At 40.4% G+C, this 19868-nt stretch overlaps 1 protein-coding gene across 2 annotated transcripts in view; it reads right to left on the reverse strand.

Moving 5' to 3' along the window:
• The window catches only part of cdk19 (cyclin dependent kinase 19), a 272731-nt gene that overhangs the window by 155517 nt on the left and 97346 nt on the right, over positions 1 to 19868 (reverse strand). For both annotated transcript variants that reach the window (XM_067985049.1, XM_067985048.1), the window contains exons 5-6: positions 10141 to 10198; positions 4348 to 4479 (exon numbers count right to left, since the gene is read on the reverse strand). In XM_067985049.1, coding sequence (XP_067841150.1) covers positions 4348 to 4479; positions 10141 to 10198 — 190 coding nt within the window. The remainder of the gene's footprint in view (positions 1 to 4347; positions 4480 to 10140; positions 10199 to 19868) is intronic.

Raw genomic sequence — 19868 nt, forward strand, 5'->3', positions numbered from 1 at the left:
TCTTGTTCAAAAAAGGGTGTAAAGGTAAACGAAGCAACTATAGGCCAGTTAGTTTAACCTCGGTGGTGGGGAAACTTTTAGAAAAGATAATCCGGGACAGAATTGACAGTCACTTGGACAAGTGCGGATTGATAAGGGAAAGCCAGCACGGAATTGTTAAAGGCAAGTGGTGTTTAACTAACTTGATGGAGTTTTTTGATGAGGGAACAGAGAGGGTAGATGAGGGCAATGCGGTTGATGTGGTGTATATGGACTTTCAAAAGGCATTTGATAAAGTGCCGCATAATAGGCTTCTCATCAAGATTGAAGCCCATGGAATAAAGGGAGCAGTAGCAGCATGGATACAAAATTGGCTAAGCAACAGGAAGCAGAAAGTAGTGGTGAACGGTTGTTTTTCAGACTGGAGGGGTGTACAGTGATGTTCCCCAGGGGTTGGTACTAGGACCACTGCTTTTCTTGATATATATTAATGACTTGGACTTGGGTGTACAGGGCACAATTTCAAAATTTGCAGATGGCTCAAAACTTGTAAGTGTAGTGAATAGTGAGGAGGATAGTGTAGACTTCAAGAAAATATAGACAGGCTGGTGAAATGGGCGGACACGTGGCAGATGAAATTTAACATAGAAAATGCGAAGTGATGCATTTTGGTACGGAGATCAAGGAGAGGCAATATAAACTAGAGGGCACAATTCTAAAAGGAGTACAGGAACAGAGAGATCTGGGGGTATATGTGTACAAATCGTTGAAGGTGGCAAGGTAGGTTGAGAAAGCAGTTAAAAAAGCATATGGGACCCTGGGCTTTATAAATAGAGGCACAGAGTACAAAAGCAAGGAAGTCAGTTGAACCTTTATAAAACAATGGTTCAACCACAACTGGAGTATTGTGTCCAGTTCTGGGCACTGCACTTTAGGAAAGATGTGAAGGCTTTAGAGATAGTGCAGAAATGATTTACTAGAATGATTCCAGGGATGAGGGACTTTAGTTACATGGATAGACTGGAGAAGCTAGGGTTGTTCTCCTTGGAACAGAGAAGATTGAGAGGAGATTTGATAGAGGTATTTAAAATCATGAAGGGTCTAGACAGAATAGATAGAGAGAAACTGTTCCCATTGGCAGAAAGGTCAAGAACGAGAGGACATAGATTTAAGGTGATCAGCAAAAGAACCAAAGGTGACATGAGGAAAGACTTTTATACGCAGCGAGTGGTTATGATCTGGAATGCACTGCCAGGGTGGGTGGTGAAGGCAGATTAAATCTTGGCTTCCAAAAGGGAACTGGATAAGTACTTGAAAGGAAAAAATTTGCAGGGCTGCAGGGATAGGGCGGGGGAATGGGACTAGCTGGATTGCTCTTGCATGGAGCCAGTGCGGACTCGATGGGCCAAGTGGCCTCCTTCCGTCCTGTAACCTTTCTATGACTCTAACAACTTATAACTCCCTCTTTTTTTATGGTAGGAGATGCTGGTGAGGGTTTAAGGAGATGGGTTGGTACCTGGGACAGGGAATCTACATCAGAACACCGTGCTGATGGGGCATCCTGCATCGTTGGTGTTGGCCTGCCTTTTTTTTCTTTTCCTTGAGCTGCTGCATTTTCTTCCCTTTTGACAGCTTTCTGGTGTCCATTTCAGATCAGCATTACCCCCACCACAACCACCACCTCAGCTATTGATACATTCTCTGTATCTCTTAAATGTCTTCAATTCGTTTTAAGTGTCTTCAATTTATTTTATTATGTATTCTTCCTATCATATCATGTTACTATCACTTCAGCCATTTAACCAGCTCCTGTTTTTAATCTAACCATTTTAAAGGTCTTTCTACTTCTTCTCTATGTGTGGGTTTTTCCCCTCCTCTTCCCCATCCCCTTACGCTGTTCTTTTTTAAATGCTGTTTATCTGTAATTTCTCAGTTCTGATGAAGTGTTGTATCTAAAACGTTACCTTGTCTGATTGACCTGCTAAGTGCTTCCAGTATTTTCTGTTTTAGTTTCAGATTTCCAGTTTTTTAGTTTTTATTTATGGTTACTCCGCGAGAAGGTGGAAGGGTATGTACAGGCGGAAATAGTTCTGGAGGACACATTAACGATTTCTCATTTGTAAGCAGTAAGAACACTACATATTTTAGTTTGTCAGTTAGTGGCATTCAACAACAACTTACACTTAAATAGTGCCTTTAACATAGAAAAACATCCCAAGCCACTTCACAGAGCCATAATCATACAAGAAATGGATACCGTAGTCAGATATTAAGAAGGATGATCAAAAACTTGGTCAAAGAGGTGGGTTTTAAGGACGATCTTAAAGAAGAGAAGGCGGAAAGGCAGAGAGATTTTAGGGGGGAGTTTCAGAGTGCGGGACCTAGACAGCTGAAGGCACGGCTGGAGAAGGTTACAGAAATAGGGAGGGGCAAGGCCATGAAGAGATTTAAAAAGATGAGAATGAGAATTTTAAATTTAGGCCATTAGGGCACTGGGTGCCAATGTGGGTCAGCAAGGACAGGGGTGATGGGTGAGTAGGATTTGGTGCGGGAAAGGATATGGGAGAGATGAGAGTAGCTGCCCACTGCATCAAGGCAGCTCTTGACAGAGTATGGTACCAAGGACCTCTAGCAAAACCAAGGTCAATGGAGGGTCAAAGAAAAAACCCTACAGTGGTTGCAGTCATACTTGACACAAAGAAAGATAGTTGTGGTTGTCAAAGGCCAATAATTGTAGCCCCAAATCAACAATGCAGGAGTTCCTCAGGGAAGCATCCATGGCAAAACCATCTTTAGCTGCTTAATCAGTGACCTTCACTCCATCATGAAGTCAAGAGTGGGACTGCTCGTTGACATTTCCATAATGTTCAGCTCCATTCATAAATCAACTGATAATGAAGCAGCCCATGCCAAACTACAACAGGACCTGATAGCATCCAGACTTGGACTGACAAATGGCAGGTGACATTCACACCACATAAGTGTCAGGTAACGACCATCTGGAACAAGAGAAAGCCCAGTCATCTCCCCCAATCTTCAATTGCACCACCATCCCCCCGAGTCCTCCACAATCATCAGAGGGGACCAGGTGGGAGGGGTGGGTTCACCATTGACATGAAGCTTAACTGGTCCCATATATCAACATTGTGGCTATAAAAGAAAGGCAAAGGCTGGGTACTCTGATGAGTGAAGCACATCCTGACTTCTGAAAGCCTCTGCATCATCTACAGCTCAGTACACCACTCGCTTGGATGTATACGGCTGCAACAACACTCAAGAAGCTTAACACCATTAAGGACAGAGAAGTCCACTTGATCAGCTCCCTTGCCACTGAACTCAATATCCAACCCAACCATTACCAATGCACTGAAGCTGCAGTATCTTCAAAATACACTGCAGCAACTCACCAAGGTTACATTGACAGTACCTCTCGCTCCTGTGACCTCTACCACTGAGAAGAATAAGAGTAGCAATATCGTGGAAACATCATCACCTCCAAGTCCCACATCATCCTGACTTGGACATATGTTATTGGTCCTTCATCATTCCTGGGTTAGTAATTAGAATTGCCCCACACCATTTTGGGAGCAAAAGCACCACAGTGCAGCAGTTCAAGAAGGCGGCCAACAACCACTTCCTCAGGGAAACCAGGGATTGACAATAATTGCAGCCTGGCCAGTGTTGCTCACATTCTGAGAACAGTTAAGATCCCAAATAACAATCTAGAATGTACTCATGTCCCCCTGACAGCCCGTCTAGATCAAAAACTCAATGTGCGGGAGTAGCAAAGTGAAGCTGTATTCCATCACCCTGTGACACAGTGCCTTAGTTCATCAATGCTCTATGCCATTAAGCCATCTCCAACTCAGGATTGTTGTTTTGGTAGTCTTCCAGCAGAAAGGTTTGTGCTGGTTAAAACATCACAGCAAATGCAATAGCATTTAAAGCATGGCTTGCTTTGGCTGCACTTTGAATTATGTTGAATATGTAATCAACATCCAAATTCCCCAGTAGATGTGGACATAACAGTGATCAAGTGATAAAATGCTACACTATAATGGTCTACATAATTATGTTTCTTGTCTTTTCTTTTAATGATTTTCCTACTGCCTTTCCTGAAGGCACAAACCCTTGCTGGGGTATGATTTCGCGGACACCAGCAGCCTTCCTGTATCTCACCCAAGTATCCATTTTTCAAGTGTGAGCCTAGACAGCACATGTTGCCAGGCTATGTAGATGTTTCTTTGTTCCAGTAATCTTTTACCACTGAGGTAATGTTACAGCTCACTTCATTGCTCAATTCTGGTTTAACATAAGGTTTAGCAATCTCGAAGTATTATTTATCACACAGGGACCTAATGTACCTACCAATTGCTTTTGTGTAATGTCTGGCTCCCAACAATAACTCCGGCGCTCGATACCAAAACGTTACCACCACTGGATCCAAATCAGCCAAAGGCTTTAGTGGAGAATTAAAGAGTCTGGCAAAACCCATGTCAGCTGGAAATTAAAAATATGCAAGTTACAATTTACGACATGACTGTCTTCTTAATTATTGGCAGATGAATAATCTTAATTGTACAGTTATTTCATGAGTTGTGAATGGTTTGCATGATATGCAGTTACATTATCAAAAATACCCTGGTGGGGTCTTCTGCATTATTTAAATTAAATTAGCATCCATATATTTCAATACATCAATATGGCAATATAAAAGTCACAGGGTCATAATCCCTTTAACACATTTTTAATGTTTTGAGATTATGGCAGAGATCGCCCATTGGACCCACCTTTTTCCCTTCCTTGCACTTCAATTTTTTTACTCATAAATGCATGAATACGAAATAGATGGAATGTAAATGCTGGTTAAATAATTATTTTTAAGTTAAATTCCTTGTGTGGAAGACAACATTTTAACCATACTTGTTTAACTCCCACACACAAAAGGCAGCAACTCATGCTATGATTTAAATAGTGAACGCAAATGAAAATTTCTCAGTAATGTGCATAATTATTGGTATACAATAACAAAACGATCAAATTACTTGTGCAAGTGAATTGTCTACAAAATCATGTTTCTTGTGTCTTTTTACCCATTTTTTCTCCCTTTCCTGAAGGTACTTGCAGTTGCTGGGGTATAGTTCCACACGCAGCAGCAACCTTCTGGTGTGTAAACCTTTTATCAGTGAGTTTAGACAGTGAGGGTCAGCAGGTGACGTGACCATGGACAAATGAGCTTTCTTTTGCTCTTATCTGACATTTGTTTATGTGCACTTTTCAGTACAGGGTCACTGAGCTACAGTCAGGAACACAACCTCTTGCTAGCCCAAAGAAGCTAAGGCCAACTTAGCACCCCAGCTGCTGCCCAGGCTAACATCGGTCTTGCAGTAATATCTGCAAACACACACCGATGTATGGTACATTATGAGATAAATTTGTTGAAGGTTTTTCTAATGGCTAGAAGTTCCTATATCTGTCCCATGACCAGAATCATATTGACTTCATGAGTTTGGCTGTGGGATAAATGTAATGCATGGAAGAATCCCTAGCTCATGAAGCAGTGAACTTTCTAGGCAGCAATTCTTGTGGTTTCTTACGACTGAGCCCTAAAGAGACCATTTTATACAACAGATATTGCACTATAGATGTGTATGTGACAAACACAAGAATTTCTATCTTTATGATAGTTTGGGTAAATTTGATTTTAAAAAAATACTTCAGGCATCTGTGTCTGTGAGAGGATCCTTCTCTTTCTGTGTCAAAGTTGGCTTGTATGTGGCCAATGCAGGTGGCTAAGTGCATTTTAATTATGCTAGTCAACCAACTCAATGTGAAAGTCTGTCTCATATGGGTTTTCTTTGCTGCTTCAATCCATATCAGGCTACCCAAAATACAATTGTTTGTGTCCATAGGGACTACTTTTATATGAATACATCTTAGTGATAGCTATCTCAAAATGTAATTTCCTCTGTTATTGTGCTAGGAGGGTGTGAACAACATGAAGGAGAGACATCTCCTGAACCCTAACTCAAAGTGTACTGTGTTGGGGGCCATTGATTGTTAAAAACAACCTTTAAAGAAACTGCCTTTACATCAAAGGAAAAATAGTCCGGGGACCTGTCAGTCTTCAGTCTATTTGCCAAGTCTCTTTTATTTAACATAAGAACATAAGAACATAAGAAATAGGAGCAGGAGTAGGCCAATCGGCCCCTCGAGCCTGCTCCGCCATTCAATAAGATCATGGCTGATCTGATCCTAACCTCAAATCTAAATTCATGTCCAATTTCCTGCCCGCTCCCCGTAACACCTAATTCCCTTTACTTCTAGGAAACTGTCGGTTTTTGTTTTAAATTTATTTAATGATGTAGCTTCCACAGCTTCCTGGGGCAGCAAATTCCACAGACCCACCACCCTCTGAGTGAAGAAGTTTCTCCTCATCTCAGTTTTGAAAGAGCAGCCCCTTATTCTAAGATTATGCCCCCTAGTTCTAGTTTCACCCATCCTTGGGAACATCCTTACCGCATCCACCCGATCAAGCCCCTTCACAATCTTATATGTTTCAATAAGATCGCCTCTCATTCTTCTGAACTCCAATGAGTAGAGTCCCAATCTACTCAACCTCTCCTCATATGTCCACCCCCTCATCCCCGGGATTAACCGAGTGAACCTTCTTTGTACTGCCTCGAGAGCAAGTATGTCTTTTCTTAAGTATGGAGACCAAAACTGTATGCAGTATTCCAGGTGCGGTCTCACCAATACCTTATATAACTGCAGCAATACCTCCCTGTTTTTATATTCTATCCCCCGAGCAATAAAAGCCAACATTCCGTTGGCCTTCTTGATCACCTGCTGCACCTGCATACTAACTTTTTGATTTTCTTGCACGAGGACCCCCAGATCCCTTTGTACTGCAGTACTTTCCAGTTTCTCGCCATTAAGATAATAACTTGCTCTCTGATTTTTCCTGCCAAAGTGCATAACCTCACATTTTCCAATATTGTATTGCATCTGCCAAATCTCCGCCCACTCACCCAGCCTGTCTATATCCCCCTGTAGGGTTTTTATGTCCTCCTCACTCTCCACTTTCCCTCCCATCTGCAAACTTTGATATGTTACACTCGGTCTCCTCCTCCAAATCGTTAATATAGATTGTAAAGAGTTGGGGACCCAGCACCGACCCCTGCGGAACACCACTGGCTACTGGTTGCCAGTCCGAGAATGAACCATTTATCCCAACTCTCTGCTTCCTGTTAGATAACCAATCCTTCACCCATGCCAGAATATTACCCCCAATCCAGTGATTCTTTATCTTGAGCAATAATCTTTTATGTGGCACCTTGTCGAATGCCTTCTGGAAGTCTAAATACACTATGTCCACTGGTTCCCCTTTATCCACCCTGTACGTTATGTCCTCAAAGAACTCAAGCAAATTTGTCAGACATGACTTCCCCTTCGTAAAGCCATACTGACTTTGTCCTATTAAATTATGTTTATCCAAATGTTCTGCTACTGTCTCCTTAATAATAGACTCCAAAATTTTACCCACCACAGATGTTAGGCTAACTGGTCTATAATTTCCAGCCTTCTGCCTACAACCCTTTTTAAATAAGGGTGTTACATTAGCAGTTTTCCAATCTGCCGGGAGCTTTGCCGAGTCCAGAGAATTTTGGAAAATTATTACCAAAGCATCCACAATCCCTGCTGCCACTTCCTTCAAGACCCTAGGATGTAAGCCATCAGGTCCAGGGGATTTATCCGCCTTGAGTCCCATTAATTTACTGAGTACCAATTCCTTAGTGATTTTAATCGTATTTAGCTCCTCCCCCCTAGAGCCCCCTGTTTGTCCAGTGTTGGGATATTCTTAGTGTCCTCTACCGCAAAGACTGAAACAAAATATTTGTTCAGCATTTTTGCCATCTCCATGTTTCCCACCATTAATTTCCCGGTCTCATGCTCTAATGGACCTACGTTTGCCTTAGCCACCCGTTTTCTTTTTATGTAACTGTAGAAACTCTTGCTATCTGTTTTTATATTTTTTGCTAGTTTATTTTCATAATCTATCTTCCCTTTCTTAATCAATCCTTTAGTTACTTTTTGCTGTCTTTTGAAGACTTCCCAATCTTCTATCCTCCCACTAAGTTTGGCTACCTTATATGTCTTTGTTTTTAGTCGGATACTATCCTTAATTTCTTTACTTAGCCACGGATGGCTGTCATTTCTTTTACACCCTTTTTTCCTCAGTGGAATATATTTGTTTTGAAAGTTGTAAAATAACTCCTTGAATGAACACCACTGCTCATGTACCGTCTTACTCTTTAATCTATTTTCCCAGTCCACTTTAATCAATTCCGCTCTCATACCATCATAGTCTCCTTTATTCAAGCTCAGTACGCTTGTTTGAGAACCAACCTTCTCACCCTCTAATTGGATATGGAATGTAACCATGTTATGGTCACTCATTCCAAGGGGATCCTTAACTAGGACATTATTAATTAATCCTGGCTCATTACACAGGACCAGGTCCAAGGTTGCTTGCCCCCTTGTAGGATCAGTTACATACTGCTCAAGAAATCCATCCCTAATACACTCAATAAACTCTTCCTCAAGGCTGCCCTGCCCTATTTGATTTGTCCAGTTAATATGATAGTTAAAATCCCCCATAATTATAGCTGTTCCCTTATTACATGCCCGGACTATTTCCTGATTAATACTTCTTCCAGCAGAGTTGCAACTATTAGGAGGCCTATATACTACGCCCACTAGTGTTTTTTCCCCTTATTATTCCTTATCTCTACCCAAACTGTTTCATTATCCTGATCCTTTGTCCCAATATAATTTCTCTGTATTACAGTGATTCCTTCCTTTATTAACATAGCCACCCCACCTCCCCTTCCTTCCTGCCTGTCCTTCCTGATTGTTAAATACCCTGGCATATTTAATTCCCATTTAAGGGGGAATTGAAAATTAATGACAAATCATCTCACATAATGTACCATCAGAGATTGTATTTTTAAAACATGCTGAAAGGAAATGCAAGCATAATGGATGTTGTATTTCTATTGATCTACAACAATTTTTTTAGTCAATCTTGTACTGGGGTCTCCATTTCAGCAAAGCAGGGTTAAGTTTTGACAGTACTGCTTGGTGACTGAGCTGAGCTGTGACCAGGGTGAGGCTTCTTCTTTTTCCCCTACTGACTGTTTCCCAGTTGAGGAAACATGAAACATTGGGGGAATTTTAACCCACTGCACCCCCCCCCCCACATCGGCTCCAGCATTTCCTTAACATGTTCTCTAATTAACTCCTTGAACCTTGGTCTAAAAGGAAAACCTACATCCTAAACTTAGCATACTTACACAGCAATATGCCCTGGGTTGTGCAAGCATCTAAACCAAGGGCATTCACTGCATATTCCTACTGTAGCCAAGGAGTCTTCCTGAGGCAATAGGGAAGTAACATTTTGCAGCCATTTCTGCTTTTTTTCCCTGAAGCCAATGCCAAGTACCTCCTCACACGCTGGTACTGAATTGTGCAGAATGTCCCTGGCGACAACTGTTATATGGCCATTAGATCTTGGACAAGAGAGTTTGACTGCTGATGACTGGCAAGTCTTGAAGAAGTCCTTTGCACCAGTCTCAATCCTACAAGGCAGCACAGAGGCTTCCTCAGCTCCTTGTTCCTTGACTTGAATTCTTCAGTACTAATGCCTCCTAGAAGTCTCTCTGGGTTTAATCTTATGTTTGCAGCTCTGGTTACAAATCAAACATTCTACCTTCAAGGGTGTCCTTTATGGACCCTGCTGGGGACACCCACACATCTAGCACGGGCATAGAAATAAAGCCATTAAGGAGCAATCTTGACTATTGAATACAGAAAAGCATTGCTGGCACCTACAACAAAATTTAAAACCAGGTAACACCACTTTATTTTTACTGACCAAGGAAATCAGAACTCCATTCAAATAATAATCATTTTAAAAATCTTTAAAACCTTTTAAGTAGAATGTTAAAGATATAATATATTTTCCCTGAGTATAAAGTTAAATAAAAATTATTTTAATAAATATGCTTTTTAATAAACTATTAGAAACTAGTGAAAGTAGTTTCCTTTAACTTTAAACACAGAGGAAAATACACTCTATCATGTGTGAGTGATATTTACCTATTTTTACACGCCCTCGTTCTGGCCCTTCCCCCATTACTAGGATGTTTGCCGGTTTCTGGAAGATAGAATTAAAGACAGATTAATCCTTCACAACTAAAGCTAAAATATAAACTGTAGTTAGTAATAATGTGGATGACTAGTCTTTAAATCTAAAAGTTTAAATATTGTTAGCAAATTAAAATGACCATTTTTATCAGAGGTGCCATCGTGCATCGGAGCTCAAGCATGCTGCACCAAAGTGGTAAGACATGCATTCAGGCTTGCATTTCGCACAAGTTGCTGTCACCAACCATGCCATATGATAAATTTTGAGTTAAGTTCAGGTAATTCATCATGAGGAAGGAAAAATGGAAAGTTCAGCTATTCTGGACTGCTCTCATATAAAGTCAGCTGACTGAATGTGTGTCAGCAAGTTCCAAGGGACTTTCTGGACATTTCATTATCTGGGGAAAATATGTGGTGAGGAAACATTGAACAAGGGAGAAATAATAAAACAGAATCAAAAAACTTTATTTATTTTAGGTCAATTGATCACTGTGGGGCAATATTTCCTCTGTTATATGTAGAAAAATTGTAAATGCAATTTTTATATTTGGGTTTATGGTTTTGCTATAAAATCTACCCTATGTCTCAAAATGCTATTAAATGGCAGTAGAAGTATGAAAATAATCATAAATACCAAATCCACCAAAATTAACATGACCAACAGAACCTTTGACAGCACTAATTTCAAAACAACAAAGATACAAGAGATTGTGACATGAGTTAAGTGGTGAATTACATGAATATTTTACTCCGGGTTTAAAATTGCAGTATTACTTTCCAATACAGCATTACAGAAGTTTAAAAACAGGCAGCTCCCTAAGAATGAGTTCAGAATAGATGCTGAAATCCAAGTTAATCCAAATTTGGATTCATATATGCTAAATTTGTCCTCAACATTATAGACAGTCTTTTCTCTTTGCAGATGCTGACAGACTTGTGATTCTAGCATTTTTTGTTTTTCTTTCCAACTTTTCTTTCTATCAGTACATTTAAATAAAGGATTGGATTGTTGCACAAATCCAGCAATCGAATCTTGCTCACAAGCAGAGAACACATTTCTCAGTTCAGGATTGTAACATCTTTCCATCATGAAAGATTAACATTTTCTAATAATGACATACTTTCCTTCTTTGCTGGATAACCTGGACAAATACTATATATGACTGTAAGATATACATTAAACAATTTTTTTCTGGAACTGGTAGTACTGAATTGTTCGGGAATTTTAAACACCCTCGTCCTAAACTAGAAATATTTTACTAATTTGAACCAATGTTATATAATTATTAATACTGAGCAATGAATACAAGTCCCGCTCTGAAAGAAATATAACCAAAAATGGCAAATTAATGGAACTGAGGGACAGAATCAACATTCTTCATGCCAAAGCAGATTTTCATTATTTATATATATTAATATATGTAGTTTAAAATCGAGAGAGTGGGTAACAGTTCTCACAGTGCCATAATAGCTGAATGAAAAGACGATTTAGATAAATTTATTTGTGCAGTAACAGGATTGAACTTTTGCACTCATCAAGGAGAAGGATGTCAGAGCTGGAAAATGGAATATTTCTCCATTTTGGCACCCAATCTCAGCATCAAGTATTCTCAATGGCGTGAACGAGAGAGGGCTCTAAGAACAGGTTCACATTCAACTTGGGATATTCTGTGGTTAAGCAAACTTTGACGAGAAATAAAGCAGCATAAGGCATTATATTATGTATACAAGCAGAAATCAAACATCATGATTTGCATGAATTACATTACGGTGCATGTGACTATAAGTCAGTGTTTTGCTGAAGGGCTTCAGTTGATTGGTATTAACCCACACATTTGACTTCATGTCTGAGTAACAGTTCAAAATAGTAACATGATTTTGATATCCACACGAGTCCTGCTTTTCATCAAGATATATTTCCTATTACTGTCGTTTAGATTTTGTCAAAATACTAACAATCTTAAAATCACATAATTTAGGCAAACGTACGAAAAATCTTTTTAATTAGATGTGCAAGAATGACAACAAAATTTAGTCAAATATGCCACAGCGTTGGTTAACTTTCAAAGTCTCCATTTTACTGATAGTATCAATCATCAGGAAACAAATTCATCCTGCCAGTTCCATAAGACGGACCAGATTCACTCAAAATGACAGGAACAATGTGACTTATATAGACAATACATTTTGCATGCTATCATGTCATTGAGAGGCACAAGTAACACGGGAGTTAAAGAAGTGTGGGTTCATTCCAGCTGTCATTTAATAATCTCCATCCCACATCTGGGCAATTGCCACTTTACAAATCTGCTGTAACTCCCTGCACCCTTCGAAATACTGTTTGCTTCTTCACAGATGTCTGTTCCAGGTTCAACTAGAAGTCCAACAATCCCTCGCTGAGCCATATATCTCTGGTGTGGAAAGACACAAAAATAACAGGCATGTCCACCAAATTCCAAAAGAAAGACATTCCTGTGACCCTGATTGAAAACAGCTCTGGGAGGATGCTAAAACCACATTATAGTGATGGGAACTGACTATTTAAGCTTTGCTGTAGCACAGGGGTATCCAAACTATGGCCCATATGTTAGAAGCTACCCTCAAACCCTGGCAGTTATAATTGTATTTTTTTTTTATTTGCTGATTTGTTCTGTTTGAATTATGTAAGCCTCAAGGTTTGGAAAGGGCTGTTCTTAGTACTGCTGCCTCATTGGTGGATAAATGCCAAATCAAACTACCATCAGTATCTACAGCTTGTGGCATATGCAAATTAATAGAAACATTGCTTTAACCTTTATGAGGTCTGAGAGGCTTCATGGTATGCACCTAACACAGAAAGCTTGAGCTATATAAACAGGTCAGTCAGCATCTGTAAAGAGATAGGACAAGTTAACATTTCAGGTGTGCACCCTTCATCAGAACTGAAAACTGAAAGATAAGCAAATTTATCCTTTAATAAGGTTAAAAAAAAAAGAAGAAAGGAAAGGAACAGGAGTAGGCCATTCAGCCCATCAAGCCTGTTCCAAAAGGAAGAGAAACACCAGATACTGCAATGAGAGAGAGAAAGTTAATGGCTGAATGACCTAAAACTGCTTAATCGAAAACTAATAGATAATATAAAAAATTATCATGAGGCGATGCAAAGACATTAAAAGAAGAACATGAGTTAAGAGGGTGAAAAGACACGGGAAAGACCCACACAAACAAAAAGGCAAGAAGATGGGAGGAAACTGATAGAAAAAAGAGGATGGAAAATAATGGCACAATTTATAGCATGCTTTAGTTATCCAAATATAGCATATGTTAGTATCCACCTCATGATGGGTCTCTGAACACTTTCCAGTAGGAGGTGACTGGATAGCGACCAGGAAGGGAATCCTGGTTTAATTTATTTGTCCAGCTGGTGTCAATGAGGCCGTGACTAACTCAACACACACAAGGAAATGAACTTGGGACTACCCTGGTCTATAGCTCATACCATATCATGTCTATTTACTGAACCATCAGGTAGCAGTATTTTGTTTTTCTTGTCAATTTTCTCTCCTCTTCTCCCCTTCTCTGCTCTCACCAAGGGTCTGACTCCTTTCTGGGATTCAGTTTCACAGGGGCCAGGTGCCCTCCAGTACTTTCTCAAATGACCATTATTTGTGAGTGTTCACAGTTCACAGACTGTTGTGCCGTTTGCCTGATCTGATCCTCACTGGATGTTCCACAGGGGCAGCTGGATAGCAATCGGGAGTGGGAACTATGACCAATTTTTACTTCCCTAACCAAGTGATGCTGAGGCCAATTTTAGTGCTTCAGCTGAGATCACCTAACCCAGCACAAACCAGGGATTAAACATAGAACGTTACTGGTCTTTAAGGCTCAGCTCATCCCTGAGCCGTTGGGGGAACTCCAGAGTATTTCGTTAATAAGGTTATCCAACAAAAAAAGTTAAAAAGGATGTTTCGGTTATCAGACTGACACCATTTTAGCACATCAGAAAAAAATATCATTGATCTATAATGATTAATGTTAGCACCATGATTACTTTTTGCAACAATAGTATGCTAAAAGTCATTTACATGGTCTTATTATATTAATAAAAGGATCGATCACATGAAGAATCAAATGAGAACACTGGCTCACACTCTTGTGACTGATTAGTGGTAGTCCCAGGGAATCTGTTCCAGTACTTGTGGACAGATTTTCTGGTGATTTTTAAACAAACATCTCTTTCTGCTCTATAGTCAGCAAAATTAGATAATAAATATTCTCATTACAAAGTATAACATCAGGATTTATATACAAATTTTATAAGTGGTGAGTTCTGGTATATAATTGCATAGGGTGCGGGAAATGAACATTCTATTGATATGATTACATTTAATTTTCTCCATCAATTTATTCTTGAATTTCATATTAAAGTTTGTGATGCATAAATGTTTTAACTGTGTTCAGTTTTGTTCTCAGTTTAGATCACCATTTCTGCTTTCCTTTTTACATGTTTGATTAAGCAGGGGATTATCAATGGAAGTAGTGCTTTCAGAAAACAGTACATATGTACTTGAACTACAGTAGACCTAATGGATTATCAGGTTTAATGATCAGCTTGTTCTTATCTCTGGGTGCCAGGGAAACCCAACCACTGTTTGCATTTGTCTGAGATTTCAACCACGTTTCAATGAGCAGCATAAAACTGAGCCCTTAAGAACTAATGTTTCACACTGATATAAGACTGAGCTACAAAGTTTGTAAGAGTCTACACTGCTGAGTCTGTGGCAGAGTGCTTGAATTTTGTTGGGTGAGATACAAGTAAGCATTTTGGCTTTGTGGGCAGCGTAAGTGCACACCACATAGCCTTGCAGGCCTCATGTAAACATAAATCAACGTTACTATTAATTTGCATGTATTTCAAGTTCCAGACACTAGCAAATCTTGGTATTCCAAGATAGGATTTATCCACCAGTGAGGCAAAAAGGCGAAGGACAAGCCTTTACAAACCTCCAGGCCTGCAAAGTTCAAACATGACAAACCAGTAAGTAAAAAATATAAATGCAGGTAGAATTTAATTCTCTAGGCTTCATGGGCTAGATTGCCTGGGCTCATGGGCTCATAAAGCCTACAAGCCATAGTCTGGATATTCAGAAGTAAAGCCTCACAAATAATCTGATTCCTGGTCACCTCTTTTTGATTAAAAAAAAGAAAGCCATGTTTTATCTTGAAATCTTTACTTTCTCCCCAATCCACATACTGAACAGAGCCAAAAGGGTTCATGCCTCCTGCCAATGCTACTCTGAATGTTACTAAGAAATGTATGCCAGCAATCTACAGATGACTGTCCCTCCAATATTTTTCTTCCCCACGTGAAACAGTACCTGACCTCCCCTCAAAGCAGCACAGCCAAGTTTAGAAACGCAGTGGAGCAAGAGGAATTGCATCTGTGTCCCACAACTCTTTGATAGCACCAACTTGATCCATCACTTGAAGTATGCATTAGCTTTTGAAGAAAATGGGCTTTCATATTAACTGATGAAATATGTCCAAACAAAAATGTTTCAAATAGCCATCTTTCTCAGTGACCTGGTGAATTCCATTTTGATACAAATGACTAAAATGGAAATGTTTACTGTACTATAAACAAATAACTTACATTTATTTAGTACTTCTCACATAAAAAAAGGTCTCAGAGCATTTTACAAGGGGAGAGATAGAAACCAAGCAGTAAGTGAGTAAGTAATTTAAGAGCCGGTGACTAAAGGCATGGTCAAAGAAGTAGGTTTGCAGAAAGCAAGGACAGGTAGTATGATGGATTAATATAGCTGGGACATGACGGCCGAATGATAAGCCTTTGATGGTGCAGTGGAGGAACAGGTAATAATCGAGATTCAGTGGAATGTAAGGTGCAGGCCGGGATGTAGGTTGCGGAAGATTCCCTAAGTAGGATGGGCTAAGGTTGTGAAGAAATTTGATAATGAGAATGAAGATCTTAAAGTTAATTCAATGAGGCCCAAGTAGCCACTGGAGCTTGGCAAGAACAGGGGTGATGACATTTTGTGCCAGAAAACACTTTAGCCGCAGAATTTGTGAAGGTTAGAGGCCAACAAGGAGATGGTTAGAGAAATTGGTCCTCGTGATGCTTAAAACAAGGGTGAGGGTTTCAGCAGCAAATGTGAGGCAAGAGTCTTAGCGGACAATGTTCCAGTGATGGAAGCAATCAATGTTGGTGAATGACCAGCTGTGGAGTTGAAAACTCAACTCAGTGTTCAACAAGGTATTGATGTTGTACACCGCTGGATTTGCCCGAGTCAATGAGTTGATGGTATTAAAGAGGGAATTAAAGTATTATTCTTTCCTATCAGAACTAATTCATCATCCCTGTCAAGTAATAAAAAAACACCAGAGAAATATTACAACTCATAGCTGAGACGGAACCTATTTACCACTAAGGTTCTGCTTGTCATGTTTCAAACTGAGAACTGAATGGATTTGTTTTTAAACTGTAGAGCAAGTATGATCCCTTGAAAAGGAAGAGTAGACTTGAAGCTCAACATGTCTAAGCAATGCAGAGCAACAATCAACCTAGCAAGACTGTTGAACTATATAGCCAAAACAGTAGAATACAAGTCATGATCAAACTATACAGTGCTCTGGACAGACTGCATCTTAAGTACTGTTGCCAGTTCTGGTCACTGAGACACAAGGGAGATATTCAAGTGCTGGAGGCAGTGCAAAGAACATAAGAAACAGGAGCAGGAGTAGGCTATATGACCCCTCGAGCCTCCTCTGCCATTCAATAAGATCATGGCTGATCTTCGACCTCAACTTTTCCGCCTGAACCCCATATCCCTTGATTCCCCTAGAGTCCAAAAATCTATCGATCTCAGCCTTGAATATACTCAACGACTCAGCATCCACAGTCCTCTGGGGTAGAGAATTCCAAAGATTCACAACCCTCTGTGTGAAGAAATTCCTCCTCATCTCAGTCTTAAATGGCCAACCCCTTATCCTGAGACTATGCCCCTTAGTTCTAGACACTCTAGCCAGGGGAAACAATCTCTCAGCATCTACCCTATTAAGCCCCCTCAGAATCTTATATATTTCAATGAGGTCACCTCTCACTCTTCTAAATTTCAGAGAATATAGGCCCATTCTATTCAATCTCTCATCATAGGACAATCCTCTCATCCCAGGAATCAATCTAGCGAACCTTCGTTGCACCCCCTCTTAGGCAAGTATATCCCTCCTTAGATAAGGAGACCAAAACTGTGCACAGTACTCCAGGTGTAGTACAACTGTAGTAAGACTTCCTTACTCTTGTACTCCGACCCCCTAGCAATAAAGGCCAACATTCCATTTGCCTTCCTAATTGCTTGCTGTACCTGCATGCTAACTTTTTGTGTTTCTTGTGCAAGGACACCAAAATCTCTCTGAACACCAACATTTAATAAATTTCTCACCATTTAAGAAATATTCTGTATTTCTATTCTTCCTACCGAAGTGAATAACCTCACATTTCCCCACATTATACTTCATCTGCCACCTTCTTGCCCACTCACTTAACCTGTGTAGGGGAATGAGTAAGTGTACTCACTTTGGCTGACCTACTTAGGTCATTGCAGCGCCTCCTACACTGTATGCAGGTGCGCGATATGTTGGTGGTGCAGGTGACCTCCTCTGCCACCTCGAGCCAGGCCTTCTTGGTGGCAAAGGCAGGCGCTTCCTCCCGCCCGCCGGGGGGAAGATCTCTCCTCACCCCATCCAATGATACCTGGAGTGAGGCATCATTAAACCTGGGAGCAGCCTTCCCCCTGGGCTGCTCCATGCTGTAATTTTTCCTATTTCTTGCAGCATCAGTCAGTGGAGGACTGCCCCTTTAAATAGAGCTCCTCCAGCTGACAGACCTTACTGCACATGCGCAGTCCGCCCGACGCGCAGCTCAGCAGCGGGGAACCCGGAAGACCAGGTAAGTGGCTCCAATTATCCTGCGATTGCGCGCGGGGCAGACTGATTTCACTGGGTGCGTTACCCACACGCCTAATAGACCCCCCCACCACGAACCAGCCGCCCTGCTAATATCGAGCCCAAAATCTCTGGAATCTTTTAAGAAACATTTGGATGCCAAAATAGGGGGACTTCCAAATCTTTCTGGGTGGATGAGCTAAGATGTGCCAAATGTCTATCCTCATTCGGAACTATCTTGTGATCAATGATTTGCAAACAGTATCCTATTCAAACAGCTGACAATGGTGTGGTCACATGTTCAGAGTTGTTAACAAATACAAACTCATGGTCAGGACAACTATATTAAAAAAAGCACTCTATAAATATTTGCAGTGAAAAAAAAATTTTCTCCACAAAAGGTTCAAATAGATAGTCATCTGGTTTCATTCATATTCCAGCAAAACAATCTTTACATGTTTTAACAGGCCAAAAAAGTACTTCTGTGGAGTTTAGCAAAAAATGATTTGGAGATCTCTTTGAGCAGAACTCAAAGGTGTACATACCAAAGTTCTCTCGATTCCAGAACCATTACTTTAGATTGGAAAATTGCACATGTCACTTTGCTATTTAAGAAAGGTAAGATAGGGGAAACCAGAGAATTACAGACCAGTTAGCCTACAGAATCATAGAAAGGTACAACACGGAAGGAGGTCATTCAGCTCATCGAGTCCATGCCGGCTCTACGCAAGAGTAATCCAGCTAGTCTCACTCCTCTGCCCTATCCCCGTAGCCCTGCGAATTTTTACCTTTCAAGTACTTATCCAGTTCCTTTTTGTAGGCCATGATTGAATCTGCCTCCCCCGCACCCTCAGGCAGTGCATTCCAGATCCTAACCACTCACTGTGTAAAGAAGTTTTTCCTCACCTCACCTTTGGTTCTTTTGCCAATCACCTTAAATCTATGTCCTCTGGTTCTTGACCCCTCCACCAATGGGAACAGTTTCTCTCTTTTCTACTCTGTCGAGACCTTTCATGATTTTGAATACCTCTATCAAATCTCCTCGCAGCCTTCTCTGTTCCAAGGAGAACAACCCCAGCTTCTCCCGTCTATTCACGTAACTAAAGTCCCTCATCTCTGGAATCATTCAAGTAAATCACTTCTGCACCCTCTCTAAGGCCTTCACATCTTTCCTAAAGTGCTGTGCACAGAACTGGACACAATACTTCAGGTCTGGCTGAACCAATATTTTATAAAGGTTTATCATGACTTCCTTGCTTTTGTACTCAATGCCTCTATTTATAAATGTAAGGAATCTTACAACACCAGGTTATAGTCCAACAATTTTATTTTAAAATCACAAGCTTTCGGAGATTATCCCCTTCGTCTATTTATAAAGCCCAGGATCCCATATACTTTTTTAAGCACATTCTCAAACTGCCCTGCCACCTTCAACGATTTGTGTTCATATACCCCAGATCTCTCTGTTCCTGTACCCCTTTTAGAATTGTGCCATTTCGTTTATATTGCTTCTCCTCATTCTTCCTACCGAACGTATCACCCCGCATTTTTCTGCATCTATCACTACCTTCCTCAATGTTCACTACACTTCCAAGTTTTGTGTCATCTGCAAATTTGGAAATTGTGCCCTGTACACCCAAGTCCAAGTCATTACTATATATCCAGAAAAGCAGTGATCCTAGTATCGACCCCTGGGGAACACCACTGTACACCTTCCTGTAGTCCGAAAAACAACC

The sequence above is a fragment of the Heptranchias perlo genome, chromosome 5 (assembly GCF_035084215.1).
Source record: "Heptranchias perlo isolate sHepPer1 chromosome 5, sHepPer1.hap1, whole genome shotgun sequence".
In the NCBI taxonomy this organism is placed as follows: domain Eukaryota; kingdom Metazoa; phylum Chordata; class Chondrichthyes; order Hexanchiformes; family Hexanchidae; genus Heptranchias; species Heptranchias perlo.